The sequence below is a fragment of the Podarcis melisellensis genome (assembly GCF_964234715.1).
Source record: "Podarcis melisellensis genome assembly, chromosome: 8".
Taxonomy (NCBI): Eukaryota; Metazoa; Chordata; class Lepidosauria; order Squamata; family Lacertidae; genus Podarcis; species Podarcis melisellensis.
In genome coordinates, this window is record NC_138540.1 from 21,698,118 (window position 1) to 21,717,578 (window position 19,461).

General features: G+C 46.1%; 1 protein-coding gene across 3 annotated transcripts in view; it reads right to left on the reverse strand.

The window, feature by feature from the left end:
- The window catches only part of SLC35E2B (solute carrier family 35 member E2B), a 25,596-nt gene continuing 6,135 nt past the window's right edge, over positions 1-19,461 (reverse strand). For 2 of the 3 annotated variants that reach the window (XM_081923743.1, XM_081923742.1), the window contains exons 2-9: positions 13,709-14,227; positions 12,337-12,472; positions 11,340-11,467; positions 10,604-10,724; positions 9,147-9,200; positions 6,884-6,956; positions 5,865-6,010; positions 1-4,303 (exon numbers count right to left, since the gene is read on the reverse strand). In XM_081923743.1, coding sequence (XP_081779869.1) covers positions 4,054-4,303; positions 5,865-6,010; positions 6,884-6,956; positions 9,147-9,200; positions 10,604-10,724; positions 11,340-11,467; positions 12,337-12,472; positions 13,709-14,048 — 1,248 coding nt within the window. In that variant the 5' untranslated portion in view covers positions 14,049-14,227 and the 3' untranslated portion in view covers positions 1-4,053. Of the gene's footprint in view, positions 4,304-5,864; positions 6,011-6,883; positions 6,957-9,146; positions 9,201-10,603; positions 10,725-11,339; positions 11,468-12,336; positions 12,473-13,708; positions 14,228-16,402; positions 16,478-19,461 lie in introns of those variants that run through there. The other variant, XM_081923744.1, reaches the window with a different exon arrangement.

Here is a 19,461-nt window from a genome sequence, read left to right on the forward strand (position 1 = left end):
CATGGTTTTGTTTTTATTTACCAAAGGAGAATTCTTAGAAGATACAGTGAACAAAAACAGGATTATGTACAGTTACAGGTTTCTTTCCTGTAAAAACAACAACATTGCAGCTTGTATTTTTGCCTCTTATGCAGGTAGCAAAAGCTCATCCACAGGATCGGTCCATTTGGAGACTTTAAGCGGATGTCACAGTTACATTAAATTGGTTGTGCTTGAAAGCAGGTTTATAAAGCGAGTGGACGTTCCACATTAAGTCAATACTGGAAGAGTGAACATACTCAATTATGTATTGCATACACTTTTATTTTCATATTGGTATCCCAATATACTTAAAGTTTGGCCCCGTCGCAAAAAAAAAAAAAGCGCACCCATGAGAGATTGTGTGTTCAAGTTTCCGCAGGAAAAAAAAATCTTGTCATTTTCTGGGTAACAAAGGTGAACTATTTCTCTAAATTGCAGGCATTTCCCAGAAACATCATCTTTGATTAAAACACCGTCAAACACTGACTACCTTAGGTCCCCAGATGCTGCTGGACTACAACTCCCATCATCCCTGGCCAACTGTGGCAGCACTGTTCCACAGCACAGACATAAATTGGTTCGATGGCCATGAGGGGCTTAACTGTCACTGTTTCCCTGGTAGACTTGGAAATTGTAGCTTGAGAAGAGGGCCGAGAATTATGTTGATTCTCTTAGTAATTTGTTTCTTGGAACTATCTTTCCCATGATTGCTAGGGGAGGAATCTGTGGCTAAACCAGTTTTGTCTGTAGCTAGGCTATGCCTCTTTCTGGGCAGCCCAGAGGCTGAGGCAGGGCTCATGGGATGAGGTATCTTATAGATTAATACAATCATCCTGAACCTGACCATTTGAGGTCATTCTTATTGCAAAGCCCATGCAATGCTGAAACACAGACATGCTGTTTATAAGGATTCATGCTGGAATGCTTAGTGATTAAACCATCAGTTGCCAACATGACACCCACAGGCATCATAGGGCTCTTGAGGTCTTCAGGCGCCCAAAAAGCCTCTGAGCCCCTTGCCCTATCCACTCACTGTTTCCTCTGTCACAAGCTGGTGAGGGTGGTTACCTTCCCTCCCTACCCCCACTTTGAAAGATACATAGAGCTGAAGGAGGATGCTGATAGAGAGGCACTCTTTCCCACTTCCTCTTTCAACTCTTTTCAAGGCTCTACTACCGGATCTGACTTTTACACAGAGCCCTCGGGAAAAAAACAAAGTATGCAAATACACACGTTCTCTATTTCTGGGCCTTGAGGGCAGGGCTGAACAGGGGAAAAGGTGACTGGAGGCAGTGGAGCAGACAGGCCTGAAAAAGTTGGCAACTCCTCAACCAAACATTCACTTGTTAAATATTTAGTATCAGTTAATTGATTTGCTTACCCAACAAAAAGCTTTCTGATAAGTTTTTTTTTTTAAAAAAGTTCCCCCGTTCATCGCGTGGCTAATTAAAAACACACACAACTACAGCATGAAATACTGATAACACACAAAAATATGTCAGCTTGAAAGAGGTACTCCTATTTCTCTTACACGTGGGAGTGAACACCCCCTAAAGTGGCACCTACTGTGATATGCGGGTCTAACATCTGTAACAGACAAAATGCTTGTCTTCACAGCTATGGTTGCGTTTCACTTTGGCAGCAATCCTATACACACATACCTGGGAGTAAGCCCCGGATAACTCAGCAAGGCTTATTTCTTAGCAGGCATGCATAGGATGGCGATGTTAAACTAGCTGGTGATTGGCAGACTTGGGTAAAAATTTACCAGCTGGCAGTCCTGCCAGTAGTGTCTGGTAGGGCGGAAAGCAGGGAGCCCAACAGTAGGTGGCGCCAGAGCCAATGGCAGCCAGAGCCAGCCAATTCTTGTTTTGTCTCCAGAGGAAACACTGAGAATGACAGCCACTACCACCTCCTGGTCTTGCTGCAAGTAAGAAGGCAGGCAGGTGGCGGCCGGCTGAGGTTGGTGGGGCAACGCGCCCAGATGGACCAGCCTCCGTTGAGCTGTAGCAAAGTGGCTGGTGTTCTTGTGGCTCATGACACACAGCTTTCTTTTTTTTTTTTGCTTTTTTTGCAAAAGGGCAGGTGTCCCTGCTGAAATGTAACACAAAACTAAACAGTATTGGGCAGCGCAACCCTAAAGTTAAGCCTGTTTACTCTGCCATTTGCAACCACATCTCTGTGGGCCAGGGAGGTCCTAGCTTATGGGCTCTCTCCCTCTTTCCCGTTCTATCCAGCACAAAACATAGATAGCAAAGACCTATTTTAATTCATTCTTACAGGCTGCAATCCTATACCATGCCTACCTGGGAGGAAGCCCCACTGAATTAAGGAAGGCTTACTTCTGAGTAGACATCATTAGGATGGCACTGTATATAACTTATAAAATGCCTTTTAGGGTGCAATTGTCCTTGCAAGGCGGTGTACAAAATTTCATGCAAACCTACTCAAAATCATGCCAAATCTTAGACCACGGTCTATGCTGGCTTGCTGCTGTTTACTTGTGAGTTCACAGGCAGAGAGTCTGTCCTGTCACCTTCTACCTGGAAGGATGCGGCTCAGGTGTTACAGCATCTGCTTTGCATGCCTAAGGTTCAACCCCTGGAATCTCCAGGTAAGACTGGGAACAGTCCTGTCTGAAAAATGGAGTTGCTGCCTGTCAGTGCAGACAACACTGAGCTGACACAGTATGAATCAGCTTCCTTTGCTCCTATGGGCTGCATCCAACTTTAGCTCTACTCAGAGAAGACTCAGTGAAATAAGTGAGTCCTGCTTATTAACTTTGGTGGGTCTCCTCTAAGTAGGGCAAGCAGGGGCTACAACCCACCAGCCTCTGCTTCCTTCTCAATGCAAACTTCTGGCTGTGCTAGTGTTGACTACAGCCATTTACCCAGGACAGAACTGAAAAACCCCAGTGTCCTAACCCCCCACCCCGCTGTTACAACCTTGTGAACTAACCTGAAACCTCATGAGAAGGTAGGAACCCCTCTGCCATTTTTTCCTCATTTTTCTTTCTTCCGTTTAAAACAAAAGGGACCCTGCTTCTCCCTCCTTTGGTTCCCAATTCATAATTCTCAGAAGCAAGCTTTGCTATGTGTATCAAGCTGGTATCCCCACATTTTCCAAGAGTCTGTTATTTATTGCCTACCTACACAGTCTCAAAACTGAAGATGGGGTGAGATAAGACGTTCAAAACTGCCCACCTACCTGATCTCTAGTGCAAAGTATTTCCCAGCCATGCTTTTAATAATGTACATTTCAGAAGGCACCTAGAAATTAAACTTGGGGTATGTGTGTGTGTAAAAGAAGATTGCTACCAAAATTGTGTATGTGTGGAGGATTGCTATCAGAACTGATGATATCATCTCTTTGATGGCTGAAAGGTCTCTGGAGGGTTTTGCCAATAAGAGAAAGTGAGAGACAGTGGTATCCCCCCTTTTCAATCCATTGTGTGTTTGGGGCTCGGGGATGATGGGGTGCACATCTGTCACGCAACATGCTAGTGGTTAAGAATCCCCGCAGCCCGAAACCGGTCCACCTTTTGCTGGTTTTGAATCTCCAGAAAACAACGATCTTGACCGTCTTGGGCTTTTGGGCTGAAGTGGTGGCTGACCTTCCCCTATCCCCAGTGACCGTTGCTTCGTAGTCTTTTCGAAACGCATACGTTTCAGCTCAAGTCCCTGCAACGGAAGAAATGGGTCGGCGGTGCTGTGCCGACGACGGGGAAACCTGCTGTATTTCACATTGCTTTGGTGGAGTCTGGGCAACCGCCTGTCATTTTGCACGCTCTTTAGACAGAGTCAAAAGTCCATACGTTTCCATTCTATACATCCACTTCTCAAAGAGCTCTCTCTGTCTCTCTGTATGCTGACATGCAACTCGTTTTTCTCAACCGCAGAAAAAAGGCCTTGCCCCCCGCAAGTGCCCACAGCCCCGTTAATCGCTGGGATTGTATACTTGACACCCCACCCCCAATAAAAACACCCCATGCTTCTCTGCAGCAAAGTTGTGGCAGAGGGACAGAGGGTGGCCTCATTCGTAGGGCTTCAAGTCCTTGGGAATCAGTGGTTCGGTGTCTTCATTCAAGCTCTGGGAAGCCTGGGGAGGAGAAGCTGCTGCCAGGCTCTGAATGGTCTCTTGCTGGTGCTGCTTGGCCTTGTTATAGAGCAGAACCCCAATCGTCACCAGGACAGTCCCGATGGCCGAGAGGCTGGTGATCTTGTTGCCAAACACAATGATGCTCAGCCAGATGGACAGGGCGTGCTTCACCGTGCTGGCAACGCTGGAAACGGAGAGGAAGATGGAGTAAGAAACAAGGTCAGAAAAACAGAGCTAGGCTCCCAGAGCACGTCAACAGACTGGGTGAGACAGAGAACTGTAGAGCTGCATCCATCACATTGCTTTCAACTGTCAGGCCTTTCCCCATCAAATAATCCCGGGAGCTGTAGCTTGTTAAGGGTGCCAAGAGCTGTTAATAGATCCCCCCTTCCCCTTGAGGGGGGACCCCAGGGGCCCCCCAAATTGATAGCCTATCGCTTGAAGAAAATGATGGTGTAATGGAAAATGTTTCTATGCATATGATTGGAAGAATTTGGAATCCTTTGTGTAAGAAACTTATAAATGGCCCCCCAGGACAGCGTTCAGATTTCTGTGGGTTACCTGCTGAACCTATTGCTTGTAAAGTAATAAATCATGGGACTCTTATCTCCTCCTGGCTCCTGAGTTTTATCGGCAAGACCCAGCAGTTTACAGCTGTTTATGGCTTTCTTCACCCTCACAAAGGTGCACGACCCAAAGTGGTTTATCAACCAATCCTCCTTCGCAGGATACTCTGTGAAGTGTAGCTCTGTGAGGAGAATAGGGCTCTCCTAACAACTTGCAGCACCCTTTGCAAACTACAGCTCCCAGGATCCTTTGGGGGAAGCCATGACCACTTAAAGTGGTATAGTGGTGCTTGAAACGCATGGGGCCTACATTATGCTCCGGGGAGACTCACTGGGTTGTATGCAATGCTAGACCTACCTGGAGATGCGATGGGGAATTGAACTGGAGACCTTCTGCTTCCGAAGCAGATGCTCTACTACTGAGCTATGCCTCCTTCCTGTCCCCCACAAGGGCCAAACAATGCAAATATGTTTGCATTCAGGAGTTTTAGCCCTGGCTCTTCTGCTCCATGGCCATTGTTAAGCTTCAGCTTCCAATATAGGGAAGGGCTAAGATTGTGCCCACGGGCACCACGTTGGCAGACCTTGCAGCCCGCTATGCTGTCTTTCTCGCTCGTTAAAACAGCAGGTAAATAAGGAAACTTTTGCCCGTGTACTGCAAATTATCCAGCAACCTATTATTATTATTCGCTGTTGGTATTAACAACATTCACCAGTCACTTTATACTGAAGACAAAACGCCAGAGCAACTTGACAAGATAAACCACAACAAAATTAAATCAAATTAGAACCAGAAAACTTTCAAAACCCATAAAACACTCATCCAGTTGCAAAGTCCTACCCACTCTACGAAAATACGAACACCACCATGGGAGACCGTGTTAATTAACCAAAGGCCTTAGTCTGGCATCTGCAGATGGACAAGGATGGCTCCAGGCAGGTCTCCCTGGGGCAAGCATTCCACAGACAGGGCACCACCACTGAAAAGGCCACCCTCCGCACCCTTAGGGTTGACCTACCAGGCAGCAGATCTCAACCTACTGCCAGTGGTCACCTGGTGTAAGGCGCCATAAGAGACCCATCTCTGGTCAAAAAGGCAAGGAAATCCATTGTTTAAATATATGCACACAAATCTTTTTTTCAAAAAGCCCAAGACAAAATGCAAGGGGGATTCTTAACCTGAAAGTCACAGGGGAAATCTTTCCCATCAAGGCATAGGCCGTAACACTTTGGAGATGAAACAGCACTCCGTCTATCAGAAGCAGCACGACGACGTCCTGGTTGTACTGGAAGCTCTTCCCGCTTCTCCCAATTACTGGAACGTCCTAAGAAGAAAGGAAAAAGAAAACAAAAAGGAAGATAGATGAGAGGCAGTGAAGGCTTCATTAAAATGCACAGAAAAGGGATCGCTGAAAAGTAAGGAAACACAGGAAGCTGCCTTGTACTGAGTAAGACCATTGATCACCTAAGCTCAGTATTATTGACTCTGGTTGGCAGCAGCTCTCCAGGTTTTCAGATTCTGGACACTCATGTGCGTTTTTCTATTCAGATTTAGATGGTTTCCATTATGTGCAGTATTGCTCCCCGCATAATTCTCCTAGGGACAGATTTCTTACAGGGATGTTTCAAAGACAGTTTCCTTTTTGAACAGCAGGGAGAAAAATTGTGGCCTGCTGATGGATGCAGACAAAATACACCACCTATAAGGTTTCATATGAACACACAAAGCTGCCTTGTACGGAGCCAGACCATTAGTCCATCTAGCTCAGTGCTGTTTACACACTGACTGGCAGCAGCTCTCCAGGATTTCAGACATGGATCTCACCCAGCCCTACCTGGAGAGGCCAGGGATTGAACCTGGCACCTTCTGCATGCCAAGCTGATGCTCTGTCATTAAGCTCTGGCCCTTCATTGCTAGAAGTCAGAGTCCACAGGTTCCCTCCCCATCCTTGCTTTATGGCGATCAGAGCCCTTTACGTACAGCATGTCAGTATAATCCCCACAACAGCCTGATACAAGCTGGCATTCTTCTTCCCATACTGCAGATCTGGAGGAGGCAAGTAGAGGCCGGGGGACCCTAGCTTGTTTACGGCTGCTTAGTAACAGAGGCAATATTTGAATTTGGGTGCTTTGAAAATGGAGCAGGACTCTTCGTTTATAGTGGGGTTGGAGGGGGAAGAATGCACAAAAAATCTCACCATGAAAAAGATCCAGGCTGGAATCAGCATGATCACCGCGGCTGCACTGGTGTAGAACTGAAGCTCAGGGGCGCTATGGAAGTGGTGTTGGTTGGGGAGAATTAATCAAGTGAAATTAGCATTTTGCATGGGCTGCAATGGAAATAACAGTCAGAAGGACGAAACGGGAGACACCCAAACTCAATACACTGCTGAAACTGGAGATGATCTTTAAAAGCAAAACAAAACAAGCTGTGACAGAGCGATGAAGGGTTACCCACAGCAGTGGTCCATATGTACGGTTCCTTGTTAGTTTCTGTTTGCCACTGAGCAGCTGCCTTTGGAGTCACAGGACTCTGTTTACATTCCAGGGATTCCAGGCTATTGGAAGTCTCACAGGAGAAGGGAAACGGATGTGACGTACTGGTTTCTCTGTTCCTTTGTTTCAGTTGCTCTCTGCTCTCACAGGGAGAGGATGTATTTACCCATCATACTTTTAAAGCATGAAGTGTGGTTAGTTAAAGGTGCTGGGAATTGTAGCTCCATATGAATAAACTACAGTTCCCAGGATACTTTTTGAGGGGGTGGGGAATGAGCTTTAAATGAATGGAAGGTGCATGGCTTATGCTGGGCATCAACACATACAAAACGCTCCAGCTGCACTATAGATTTACAGTAGCAACATGCCAATTTAACAGTCATGGCTTTCCCCAAAGAATCCAGGAAGCTGTAATTTTTTATGGGAGCAGAGAGTTGTTAGGAGACTCCTATTCCCCCCATTTCCAGAGTGGCACTACCCAGGGAATTCTGGGAACTGTAGCTCTGGGAGGGGAACAGGGTCCTCCTAACAACTTTCAGCTCCCCTTAACAAACTACAGTTCCCAGGATTCTTCAGGGAAAGCCATCACTGTTAAAAGTGGTACAGTTCCCAGAGTTCCCTGGAGACTGGGAAACCACTCTGGGAATTTCAGCTCTATGAGAGGAAATAGATTGTCGATCACTCTGAAAATGGGAGCCTGCTTTCAGAGGGGATTGAATGAGTGACCAAGCTTCCCACATGGAAAGCAGTTGCGCAGCCAATCCAGATTTTTCTCTCCTTGCCCCATATATGATGTCAGGTGGACACGCTTAGGGAAAATAGCCTTGGGTGCCAAACTGGAACCCTTACTAGGCCCCGTTTAGGTCCTGGGCTAGAAATTCCACACCCCAGGCTTAGAGACCTGCTTAATTCTTTTAGATACAAATCCTGCTAAATGAAACAAAAATTCAACATAGGAACAAGCAAGCTTCTTTCAGAGGGCAGCTACAGCCTGCTTTGCATGCTTATCTGATCACGTCCAGTAAATCAGAGGTCAGGGGAAGCTTGATTAGCCCTGGGCGGAGAACCAAAAGGCCCTTTGTCCTGTAACAGGCAGCTCAGTCCAGAGAAAACACAGATGTTGGTCAAAAGCGTGTGAGATAAAGAGGGGGGAAGAAGCTGCTGGGTCGGGCCAAGTGGCCCATCTGGTCCAGCATTCTGTTCTCACAGTGGCCAACCAGATGGCTCTGAGGAAACCCAATGACAGGAACTGAGCACAAGAGCAACTCTCGCCACTAGTGATTCCCAGCCGACTCAGAGGCATTCAAAAGTGAAAGCAGAACAGAGTCATTGCTGATCTGGTGGAACAAGAGACTAGGGCCCTGCGGGACTTGACATCTTTCCGCAGGGCCTGCAAGACAGAACTGTTCCACCAGGCCTTTGGCCAAGGCACAGTCTGACCCCCTCCTTTGGCAATCCTGACAGAACTCTAGCCCAATGGTTGCCATTAATCTGATTTGAATTGATTTTAGAATGAATTGATTTTAGAATGCTGTGTTACTTTTATTGTTGTTAGCAGCTCTGAGCCCAGCTTCGGCTGGGGAGGGTGGGATATAAATAAAATTTTATTTTTATTATTATTATTAGCAGCCACGGATAGCCTTCTCCTCCCTGATTTTGTCTAATCCTCAATAATCCGTGCTGTCTTGGGCTGATGCGAGTTGGAGTCCAACGACACCTGAAGGGCATCACATGGAAAACCCTCGCAGTAACCCAAACGATGAGAAGAAACCTAGCCCTCTCACATGCTAGGAGCCAAGGAACTCACTAAGACCTCTGTGAAGAAAGAGATGGATTTAGGACGGTTCTGAGAGCCCTCCTAAACTGGCTGCTGTCCTCTGAGGGAGCTGGCAAAACAAGAAGGACTCGCCAATGGTTCATCAACGTGGAGGGGCTTTTGGTTTCTGAAATACGACAGGTACTTACGAGAAGCGATACTTGTCTCCGCTGAGCAGTTTTTTTGAGAAAACGTTCTGCAAGCTGCAAGGGGGGAGGAAACCACACGTTTGTTTATGAGAAGGAACACGGTTTGTGTGTGCGTGCAGGCGTATATGTGTGTGTGCGTGGAATGATTATTATCATTTATTAGACTTGCTGCTACACAAAGGTCTCCGACCAAGTTGCACAACTCAGGGTGGCCTGAGGCCTGCCGCTAATTCTCAGCCTAACCTACCTCACAGGGCTGTTGCAAGGAAAACTGTGTTAAGCCACATTGAGCCCCTTTAGAATCATAGAATAGAATCATAGAGTTGGAAGAGGCCACAAGGGCCATCGAGTCCAACCCCCTGCCTAGCAGGAAACACCACCAGAGCACTCCTGACAGAGCACTTCCTTTGTGGGAAGGTAGGCTATAAATGCAGTAAGCAGATAAATAAATTTAGGAACAGAAACAGAAATACATTACAGGTGCACCCCCCTCCACTCATGCACACCCTACTCACGCACAACTATTTCACATGCCGTGAAATAAATAACTAAATGAATAAATGGGCCTTCCCTTGCTCAGGGCTGCTGCCCGGAAGTCACTCGGGGCTGCTGCTGGATTGAGGGAGGGCAGCCTTTGATCAACCAGCGGCACGGGGGGGGGGGACCTTTTCTCTGCCTCTGCCATGCAGGTGCATCCTGGCACCAGTTTCGCTGGGCACCTTTCCTGGGCCCCCCCCTCCGTGGCCAGCCACAGCCGCTGTGTGCGCTGGCTGCCTTCAGGGAGGCAGGCAGGCTCGGTACAGGCTGGGCAGCAGCTGCAAGCAATTTCCAGGGTGGGTCTCTCTCTCTCTCCTCCCCATGTGCCCTCCCTATTCAAGTGGGGTGCTCCCCACTTTACACGATTCCACTTTCTAGGCACGCAGGGGCCTGGAACGTAACTCCCGTCGTGTAAGTGGGGGGGATGCCTGCATACCATGAACAGAATTAATGGAATTATAGAACTGTTAGGAGTTGAAAGGGACCTAAAAGGTCCTCTGGCCCGGCCCCTATAACTCAAATAAAACACCTGTGATTCATATCTATATCTACTACATGCACACGGACATATGCACATTAACAGCCACAGGAAACTCTCTTTCTCTCTCTCTCTTGGTCTACCTGTCTATCTCTCTCTCTTTCTTCTACACACACACTCATCTCACACACTTCTGTCTGCAGTCTCCAATATACCATATTTTCCCATGTATAAGACTCTATTTTTTTCCCTTAGAAATAATAGGCCAAAATTGTGGGTAGTCTTCTACACGAATAGCAGAGGGGGGGACGGGCAATTGGTGGCAGCAGCCAGCAGAATTTGGGCAATCCCCCCCCCAATTTATTTATTTTTTGCGGTCCTAAAAAATAGGGGTCGTCTTATACACGGAGGCATGTTATATACGGAAAAATACAGTACTTACCAGTCCATGATGTTTGTAGACAAAGCTGCCGAGAAGCCTAGGACGTTGAAGCTCAGCTCCGTCGCAGTGCACAAAGCGAGCCCTCCCATGACGGGGAGAAGAGACAGGTTTACGAGCAATCCTTTGTAGGGCGAAGGGGTTGATCGGAGAGGGAGAGGGACGCAAGCAAAGAGGGGAAAAACAGATCCAAACAAAAACAGGTTAAAAAAAAATACACACTGCATTTTTAAAGGCAATAAATCAGGAAATGGCCATATTTCCAAAGCTGCTTAGCATTTGGTTATGTAAGCTCAGGGACCAGAGACTGGGCTGACCTGTTGAGATTTAGGATGGACAGATCAGGACAAAGAGAAGGGAGCCTTTCTTCACACATAGGATTTGCTGCTCCAACGGCCTGGCTTGCAAGTGGATTTGGCTGGTGGTCTGGAGCCTTATTTCCCCTTGTCCCCTTCTGGTTCCACCTGGGCAAAGTTTGACAGGTGGGCATATCCCAAAGACAGTAGGTGAGCCTTTGCAAGGGGCTTCGCAAGAGCTACCTTTTCCAGAGTGGTATTACAGACAATTCCTTGCTCTCAGGGAACTCTTGGAGTTGTAGCTGTATGAGGGGAATGGGGGCTCTTAACAACTCTCAGAGCTTAACAGAGGAGGCTTTGGAGGAAGCCATTACTGTTTAAAGTGATGTGATACAGCTTTAAATGGATAGTGTAGATGCAGCCTAAGTTTCAGCAAGACTTACCTGTGTACTCTCCTAAAATCATGCGGGACATGATGACGGTAAAAATGGGGGCGGAGCTTTTCACTGTCTCAGCAAAGGAGACAGCTACGTTTTTCAGACTGACTAGGCCCAAGACCACAGTTGCAAACCTGAAAAGAGAAGAGGGGTAACAAAGTTTTAAATAACACAGTTTTGTTTTGTTTTTTGTGTGTATAAAAGCAAAACACCCATTCTCAGCTGCTTACAACATGTTTAGATATGCACACTTTCAGGGGGAAATGTATCTTTAGAAAGGCATATTTTTGAGAAAATATATTCAGAATGACATATTTAAATAGGGACTGAAGTATGGATTCTCATGCAATTTTTAAAAGAAATTCACAGACTGACAAATGAACACATGCAAAAGTGAAGCAGACTTGAATCTGTTCATCCCAATGCGAGAGATAAAGTAGCCACATTATTGCATATATATATATTTATGAAAAAATAAATAAATGACAAGCACACCTCTCCTTAGGGGTCAGCAACCTCAGTCTTGCATGCCAAATGTGGCCCTCCAGTCCTCACTATCTGGCCCTCAGAACTCTCTTCAAGCATTTTTGCCTGGCCAGATTATGTCTTTGAATTCATAATGTGTGTGTGTGTGTGTGTGTGTGTAAGCTAGCTTAGCGGGGAAAGGTAAAAATTTACATGTGTTGCCCTGGCCACTTTAAAAAAAAAAAAACTTCTGGCCGCATCCACCCCTAGCATGGGGCCCTCAGAATGTTGCCCATAAGTGAATATGGCCTTTAGGATTAAAAATCCCCATTCTAGCTGCTCAGGTGGACATTCTCCTTTGCGTTGAAACAGAGGTCCAGAGACAAGATGCGAGGTGAAAGAGTGTGTGTGACCTTTAGATTACTTTATTGCATTTTTTTTATTGCTGATGAAAGATACCACCTCTTTTTTGGACACTGGGAAAAGGAACGGTGGTTTCGCCATCCCTGCCTTAGAAAGATTTCTAGCCACTTCTTACCTCATCAGCCCGACAAACAACATGATCATGAGGAAGTTGGGAGGGTATGAGACGCGGGTCTTGTGTTGGTAGAGGCAGCAAGGGACAAACATTTTGACACAGCCGATGAAAGTGGTAGACAGCATCTGAACGGCGCCTGGGAGGATCAGAGCCAGAATGAGACAGATCCTTACCTCCCCCCTTGCTCTCCCTCCCACTCAAAAAACCTGCATGGAAGGCTTGGTTATGCTCTATGGTAAATTTGGGGCTTGAACATTCAAACACCCCATAGACCCTGGGCCTCATCTTACCATATTGGTGGGGAGGGCTCAGTGGCATAGCATCTTCTTCTCATGCAAAAGGCCCAGGCATCTCCATGTAGGGCTGGGGGAGACTTACATAGCTTCAGTTCCTAGAGCGGTTTAATCATCAAGGCTTCTTCCCAGGGAATTCTGGGAACTGTAGCCCTGTGAGGGGAACTGGGGCCTCTTCAACATCTCTCAGCACCCTTTAACAAACTACTGCTCCCAGGATTCTCTGGGAGAGGCCACAAATGTTTAAATGCTGCTTTAAATACATAGTGCAGGTGGGCTGTTGTCTGGATACAACACAAGATATATATCCCAGTGTTACTCAAAGACACACAAATAAACCATGTATACTGGTTGCAACCATCAGCTTGCCACTTAAAAGAACAACACACACAAATACATGTATAAAGGTTTGCTCCAAACTATGTTAGTCAGGTTGTAGTAGTACCATGGACATCAAGTGAGCAGGCCTGCTCTAACTCCAGTCCTGTTAGTTTCAAAGGGACTAAAAACTTAGTCTAGATCCAAATCATTTTGTACACCAGGGATGGGGAACTGGTGTCCCCACAGATGCTGAAGGAGTCCCTCAGCCCCAGTCCGCATGGCCAACAGTCAGGGATGATGGGAGTTGTAGTGTGGCAAGATCTGGAGCCTCCCCACCCTGACCAAAACAAGGTGTGGGGAACCTTTTGCCTTCCAGATGCTGCTAAACTGCAACCCTCAGGATGATGGGAGCTGTAGCTTGTCAACATCTGGAAGGCCAAAGGTTCCCCAGACCATTTTCACAGAGCCATAGGAACGTAGAAGAGGTAGCTCACAACTTACGTGCATTTAATTTGGGCGCATTCAGCTGGACAAATATTAAAATTAAAAGGGGGAGGGAGACAGGGTGGGCGTCTGAGAAAAAAGAGTTTAGCAATCCCGCCTGCCATGGGACCTAAAGTGTTTTGACTATATGTGGTTGTGGCTTCGTGCCCTATCCCTGGAATGTAACCCCTGAGTAAGTTGAGAGACGCCTGCATTGTAGAGCAGGAAGGAACCCAAAAGGTTGTCTGGTTTGACCCCCTGAAAGAAGTATTTACCCAGCATGCTCGGCTCCCCTTCCAGCAGTGAAAGGATGTACTTGTTAAGAAAAAGTGTGCAAAAGCTGAAGAAAAACCACAAGGTGAGGTAGATGAGTGCATGGGAGTTCCAGATGCCCAGGTCCGACTCAATGACAGTGGTTTCGGTGATGGTGATCTTCAAAACGTTCTCCTCCGGGACGCTTTCGCTCCTGGCGATGACGTACTTCTCGTTCCGGGAATGGAAGAAGGAGCCGAGCTGTAAAAACCCTTTGCTTTTGGGCTTCTCCTCCAGGAGAGAAGCAGAGGCGGCGACACCGTCAGCATTCTCCAAATTCTGGACGCTTGCGAGGGAGGCCATCTTGAGGCCCCAAAACAACAGCTGGTTGTCTGGGCCCAGAAAACATCGGCCAAATGCGAAGCTCTGCTTAAGTGGGGAGAAAGGTTCAGCGCCTCCAGCAGTCCACACAGGCTATCCTCCAAAGTTGTTCTTGCTCACAGGGAACTTCAAGTGCTCTTTCCAGAGTACACTTCCATTCCCTGCAGTAAACAAATAAATATATATTTTTAAAAATCAATTTTTTAAAAAAAACTTTTTTTTTAAGAAACACCCCTCCCAAAAGGTTTGTGAAATTTGATTTCACATTTCCTAGGGATTATGATTTCAGAAGCTAGTCTCGTCATTATTATTATTATTATTATTATTATTATTATTATTATTATTGTTATTTTATTGTGCTCCATAACATGTGTTCTTATAGTTGTACACCGCCCTGGGATCTTTTCATAAAGGGCGGTCTATAAAACTGAATAAATAAATAAGAAATACTAGTCCACAGTCAGTGTTGTATACTGGTTAGAGTGTCACGCTAGGACCTGGGAGACCAGGGTTCAAATCTCCCAGTAAGCCATGAAGCTCAGTGGCAGTGTTAGAAACTGGGATAGAAAAGCTAGGAGCCAAATAGCTTCTGGGACCTGGGTTGTGGGCACCAAAACAGAATGCCTAGTCACCTCTGGGGGAGGGGGTCAGCAACACTTTTTAGTTATTATTTTGATAAGAATGAATTATCGTATTTTTCGCCCTATAGGACGCACTTTTTCCCCTCCAAAAATGAAGGGGAAATCTGTGTGCGTCCTATGGGGCGAATACAGGCTTTCACTGAAGCTTGGAGAGCGAGACCGACCCCTCTCACTCTCCAGGCTTCAGGAAGCTATCAGTAAGCCTGGGGAGCCTGCGGGACTTCCTGCAGGGCTCCCTAGGCTGCGAATAGCAGCCTGCTGCCCGGCGCGCGCTGAAGCAAAGCGCCCCGCGCTTCGGGCAGACATCGGCCAGCCCCACAAGCTCGGGGGACAGCGGGGAGGCGCAGCACCACCATCCCGCTGCTCCCCGACCTGGCTTGGAGGCTGGCGCTGGGGAAATTTTCCTTTATTTCCCCCCCAAAAAAACAAGGTGCGTCCTATGGGATGGAGCGTCCTATGGGACGAAAAATACGGTAATATGCAATTTACATAAGTGACCTATTGTTAATATCACATTTTTAGCAGAAACTGTTAATACATGTATATTTTGGTCTTTACGGTAAAAATACTGGTACCAAACTTCAGTTTTCAAAACACTCTACTCTTTTTTGTTAAATTCCTTAACATATTCAAGATTCAGATAGGTAGCCGTGGTGGTCTGACACAGGTGGAAAAAAAAATTTGAATTGTCTAGTAGCACCTTATAGACCAGCTAAGTTTTTTCTGGTATAAGCTTTCGTGTGCATGCACACTTCTTCAGATATAAACTTAGTTGGTCTATAAGGTGCTACTAGATATATATTTTTTTATTCCTTAACATATTGTCTATCTTTAACATATACTTCAAGTCTTCAAAGCACATCTGTTTCAGTAATCCTTGAGTGTCAGCCGGGTGCAAAAAAATGCCACCCAGACTTTTTGAGGAGAATCTTTAGGTGCAAAATGCGCCTGGCGCCCTGCTCACTGGGTGCCCTTGGGCCAGTCAGGGCCTTTTGGCTTAACCTACCTCAAAAGTTTGTTGTGAGGATTAAACACAGAGAAAAGAGAACCATGTATGCCACCATGTAAGGTGAGATATAAATGCATTAAATAATATAGATTCTCTTAAAATTCTCTGCTAAATCTGTGTTGATTTTCAGTCCCCGCCCGCTAAAAAACACACACATTAAAATGCACACAATGGAAGTATTTGCCGTTGAGTTGTCATTCTTAGAAATGTTTACAAAAATTCCAAGTAACGCTTCACAGCTGTTTGAACAGACTGGTCTATAGCTCTATAAGTTTTACTCAAGAGTAGACCCACTGAAATTAATGGTCCTAAGGTGATCATACGCAAATTGGGCAGTGTGTTTAAATCACAGTATCAGCATGACACTGTGCAAATATACTTAAAAAGTACAATGGGGCTTCATGCCAGTTAAACATGTATAGAATTACAGCCTAAGATTTATTTCTTCAGCTGCTTACACACACCCAAATCAAATATTTCGGTTCAAATCCTGAAGGTAGTTGGCAGGGGAGCGTATTTTTGGGATGCAAGGCCTCTTGGGGATTTGAAGCCTCTTGGAGAAACCCACAACAACATTTTAAAGCCGTTGCACAGATCTCATTCCAAGCGCCAGCTCAACAAAACCACGGCGGGTTGACTAAAACTGGCTTCTAGACAAATAAATCAAGAGGTAATGAAATATTTACCCTCTAACCTCCTCAGCAATTTTGCAAGAAGCTGGAAAATGGAACCGGGAAGACGGCTGCCATAAGAACTTTAACCAGTTGGCTGAGCTATTAAGTTGGCATCGAGACAGATATGGGGGAAGGAAAGAACACAGAACAAGCCAGTGATTATATGCCACGTATTTTGGAAATTCTTTCTCAGCCCCCAATCTCACTCCCTGCCAGAATGTATGCCTGCATTTTCAAAAACAATGAGGTCGAAAACAATACTTTGTGGTCACTACAGCGGCAAAAAGACACTCATAACATTTCCCACTATTTACCATGGAATAGAGATGGAGGAGGGTCAGAGAGAACTACACACAGAGAAAAATATTTGAAAGTTCTGTTAAAGGGCTCTCCACCCCACAAAGTGAGTGTGATGCGATCCTGCTGTGCAGTGGGCAGTGTGGCACAGTGGTTAGGGCGGTGGACCGGGGAGACCCGAGTTCAAATCCACCCCCACCCCTGCTGGGCTGTGAAGTTAATGGTGTAACCTCGGGCGACAAGCCGCCAACTCTGAGCCAAACCTACCTCACAAGGTCGTTGTGAATATAAAAGGGGGGGGGAGAGGACCGTGCATGCCTCTTTGAGCTCCTTGGAGAAATGGTGCGGTATAAAATGTAATAAAGTAGTAAGAAATAAATGAAATGTGGGGGGTAGCAATTGATTAAATTGTAAATTGCTTCAGTGTCATGGGAAGCAATTCATAAATTAAATGCACAATAGCTTATATTTTTGGAAGCTTATATTGTTGGAAGCAGTGTTTAAGGGAGCTTGACCCTAAAAAGGAACCAAGTAATAGTAGACTGGCCATATCTGTACAGTGGTACCTCGGGTTAAGTACTTAATTCGTTCCAGAGGTCCGTACTTAACCCGAAGCACCACTTTAGCTAATGGGGCCTCCTGCTGCCGCTGCGCCGCCGGAGCACGATTTCTATTCTCATCCTGAAGCAAAGTTCTCAACCTGAGGTAATATTTCTGGGTTAACAGAGTCTGTAACCTGAAGCGTATGTAACCCGAGGTTCCACTGTATATACTTTCCATACACCCACCTGCATTAGCCATTTAAAACAGTACAATATCACTTTAACAGTCATGGCTTCCCCCTGGGAACTGTAGTTCATAAAGGGTCTGAGAGTTGTTAAGAGACCCCCATTCCCTCACAGAGCTATGATTCTCGGAGTTGTTCTGGGAAGAGGGATTAACCCACTTCTGGTGAGCATAGTACAGTGGTACCTCAGGTTACGAACATAATCCGTTCCGGAAGTCCGTATATAACCCCAAACCGCTCATAACATTAAGTGCGCTTTCACTAATGGCGCTTTCGCTGCTGGCGCGTGACTTCGGCTTACATCCCGGGGCAAAGTTCGCAAGAAGGGGCATCTACTTCCGGGTTAGCGGAGCTTGTAAGCCGCAGCGTTCACAAGGAGGACGGTACGTAACATGAGATTCCACTATGGGAAATAGATGTCCTGCCAACCGAGCAGGTCTAAAGCACATCAAAGCGCAAGTAGATAAATAGGTACCACTTTGGCGGGAAGATAAACGGCGTTTCCGTGCGCTGCTCTGGTTCTCCAGAAGCGGCTTAGTCATGCTGGCCACATGACCCAGAAGCTGTACGCTGGCTCCCTCGGCCAATAAAGTGAGATGAGCGCCACAACCCCAGAGTCGGCCATGACTGGACCTAATGGTCAGGGGTCCCTTTACCTTTTTAACAACCTTCAGAACCAGAAAAGATACAAAGTATGTTTGCCAAGAAGCAGCATAGCTGTTCAGAATAGGTGCATTTGTTATGTAATTGCAAGGCTTTCCCGTTTCGGGTGCAACAGAATCCAGCTTTTTATATGGCTCAGGTGAATAGAAAAGGGTCGGCTGGTGGCAAGGTCCTTCAGAGGGCATTCTATCCCAAACCATCGCTCAGACCATCCTATCCCAAACCATTGTTTCAGATCAATGAGGACTCAGGATTCTAGTTATAGGTCATTGAGGGTTCAGAATTCCAGGGAGAAACTTATGATTGGTCAGAGGGTTCTGGCTGAAGTATACTGTATATAAGTCCTGGCAGAGAACTGTCTGTGGAGTCAGTCATTTGCCAGGGGGCGAAGACAATGCAGAACCTAGGGGGAAGCCAAGGGAGTCTCCAGGGGGACTACTCCAAGATAGCTGCTTTTCCTCTAGCCAGAAGCTGACCATTAGCCTCAAGAAGCTGGGAGACTTCAGGTGAAGCAACCATGACATCTTTGATTGTGACCAAGTCCCGGTCTTTAACCAGACGGAAGACTTTACCAGAAAGGTGAAGCAAACCTATGGGTAGTAGGAGTGACAGCTGAAAAGACTCTGCTTTACTACTACTATTACTACTACTACTAATTTGTTATTTATACTCCTGCCCATCTGGCTGGGTTTCCCCAGCCACTCTGGGCGGCTCCCAACCGAATATTAAAAACACAATACAGCATTAAACATTAAAAACTTCCCTAAACAGGGCCTTCAGATGTCTTTTATCCTTTCTGTAGTCCCCTGACCTGAGGTAATTAGGGTGGGAGACCAGCAAAACTGGCTAGTAGCTTTGCTTGGCCTGCAAAGAACGAGGGCAACTCTATAGCCACTTCTTCTGAAGCAGCAATGATAAAATTTAAAGTATCAGTGTTCAAGCAACTGCATACTTTGAGCGACAGTGACCTATTTAAGCAAGAATCAAAGCCAAGAGCTGTTTACTTTGCAAGTAAATCTTACATTTATTTATATTTTTTAAAAAAGTATTTGGTACAATTCTGTGGGTCTGTTCATCTCCTCTATCCCACTACTATATGTAGTAGAAGGTTAAAGGAACAAGCTGTGACGGTATCCACAGTAAAGTAAAAGGTTAGGCAAAGCAGGTATATTTTCTTTAAACTTTCCATAGGGGGCCTACAGAAGTTCATAAGAAATTGGTAGGATAGTAAACCCTGGCTGGGCCCAGCAGGTAAGATCCTGCACAAGTTCCTATTGTTGTTTTCCCTTTTTCTTTTATAACATACCTCATTGCTTTCCAGATT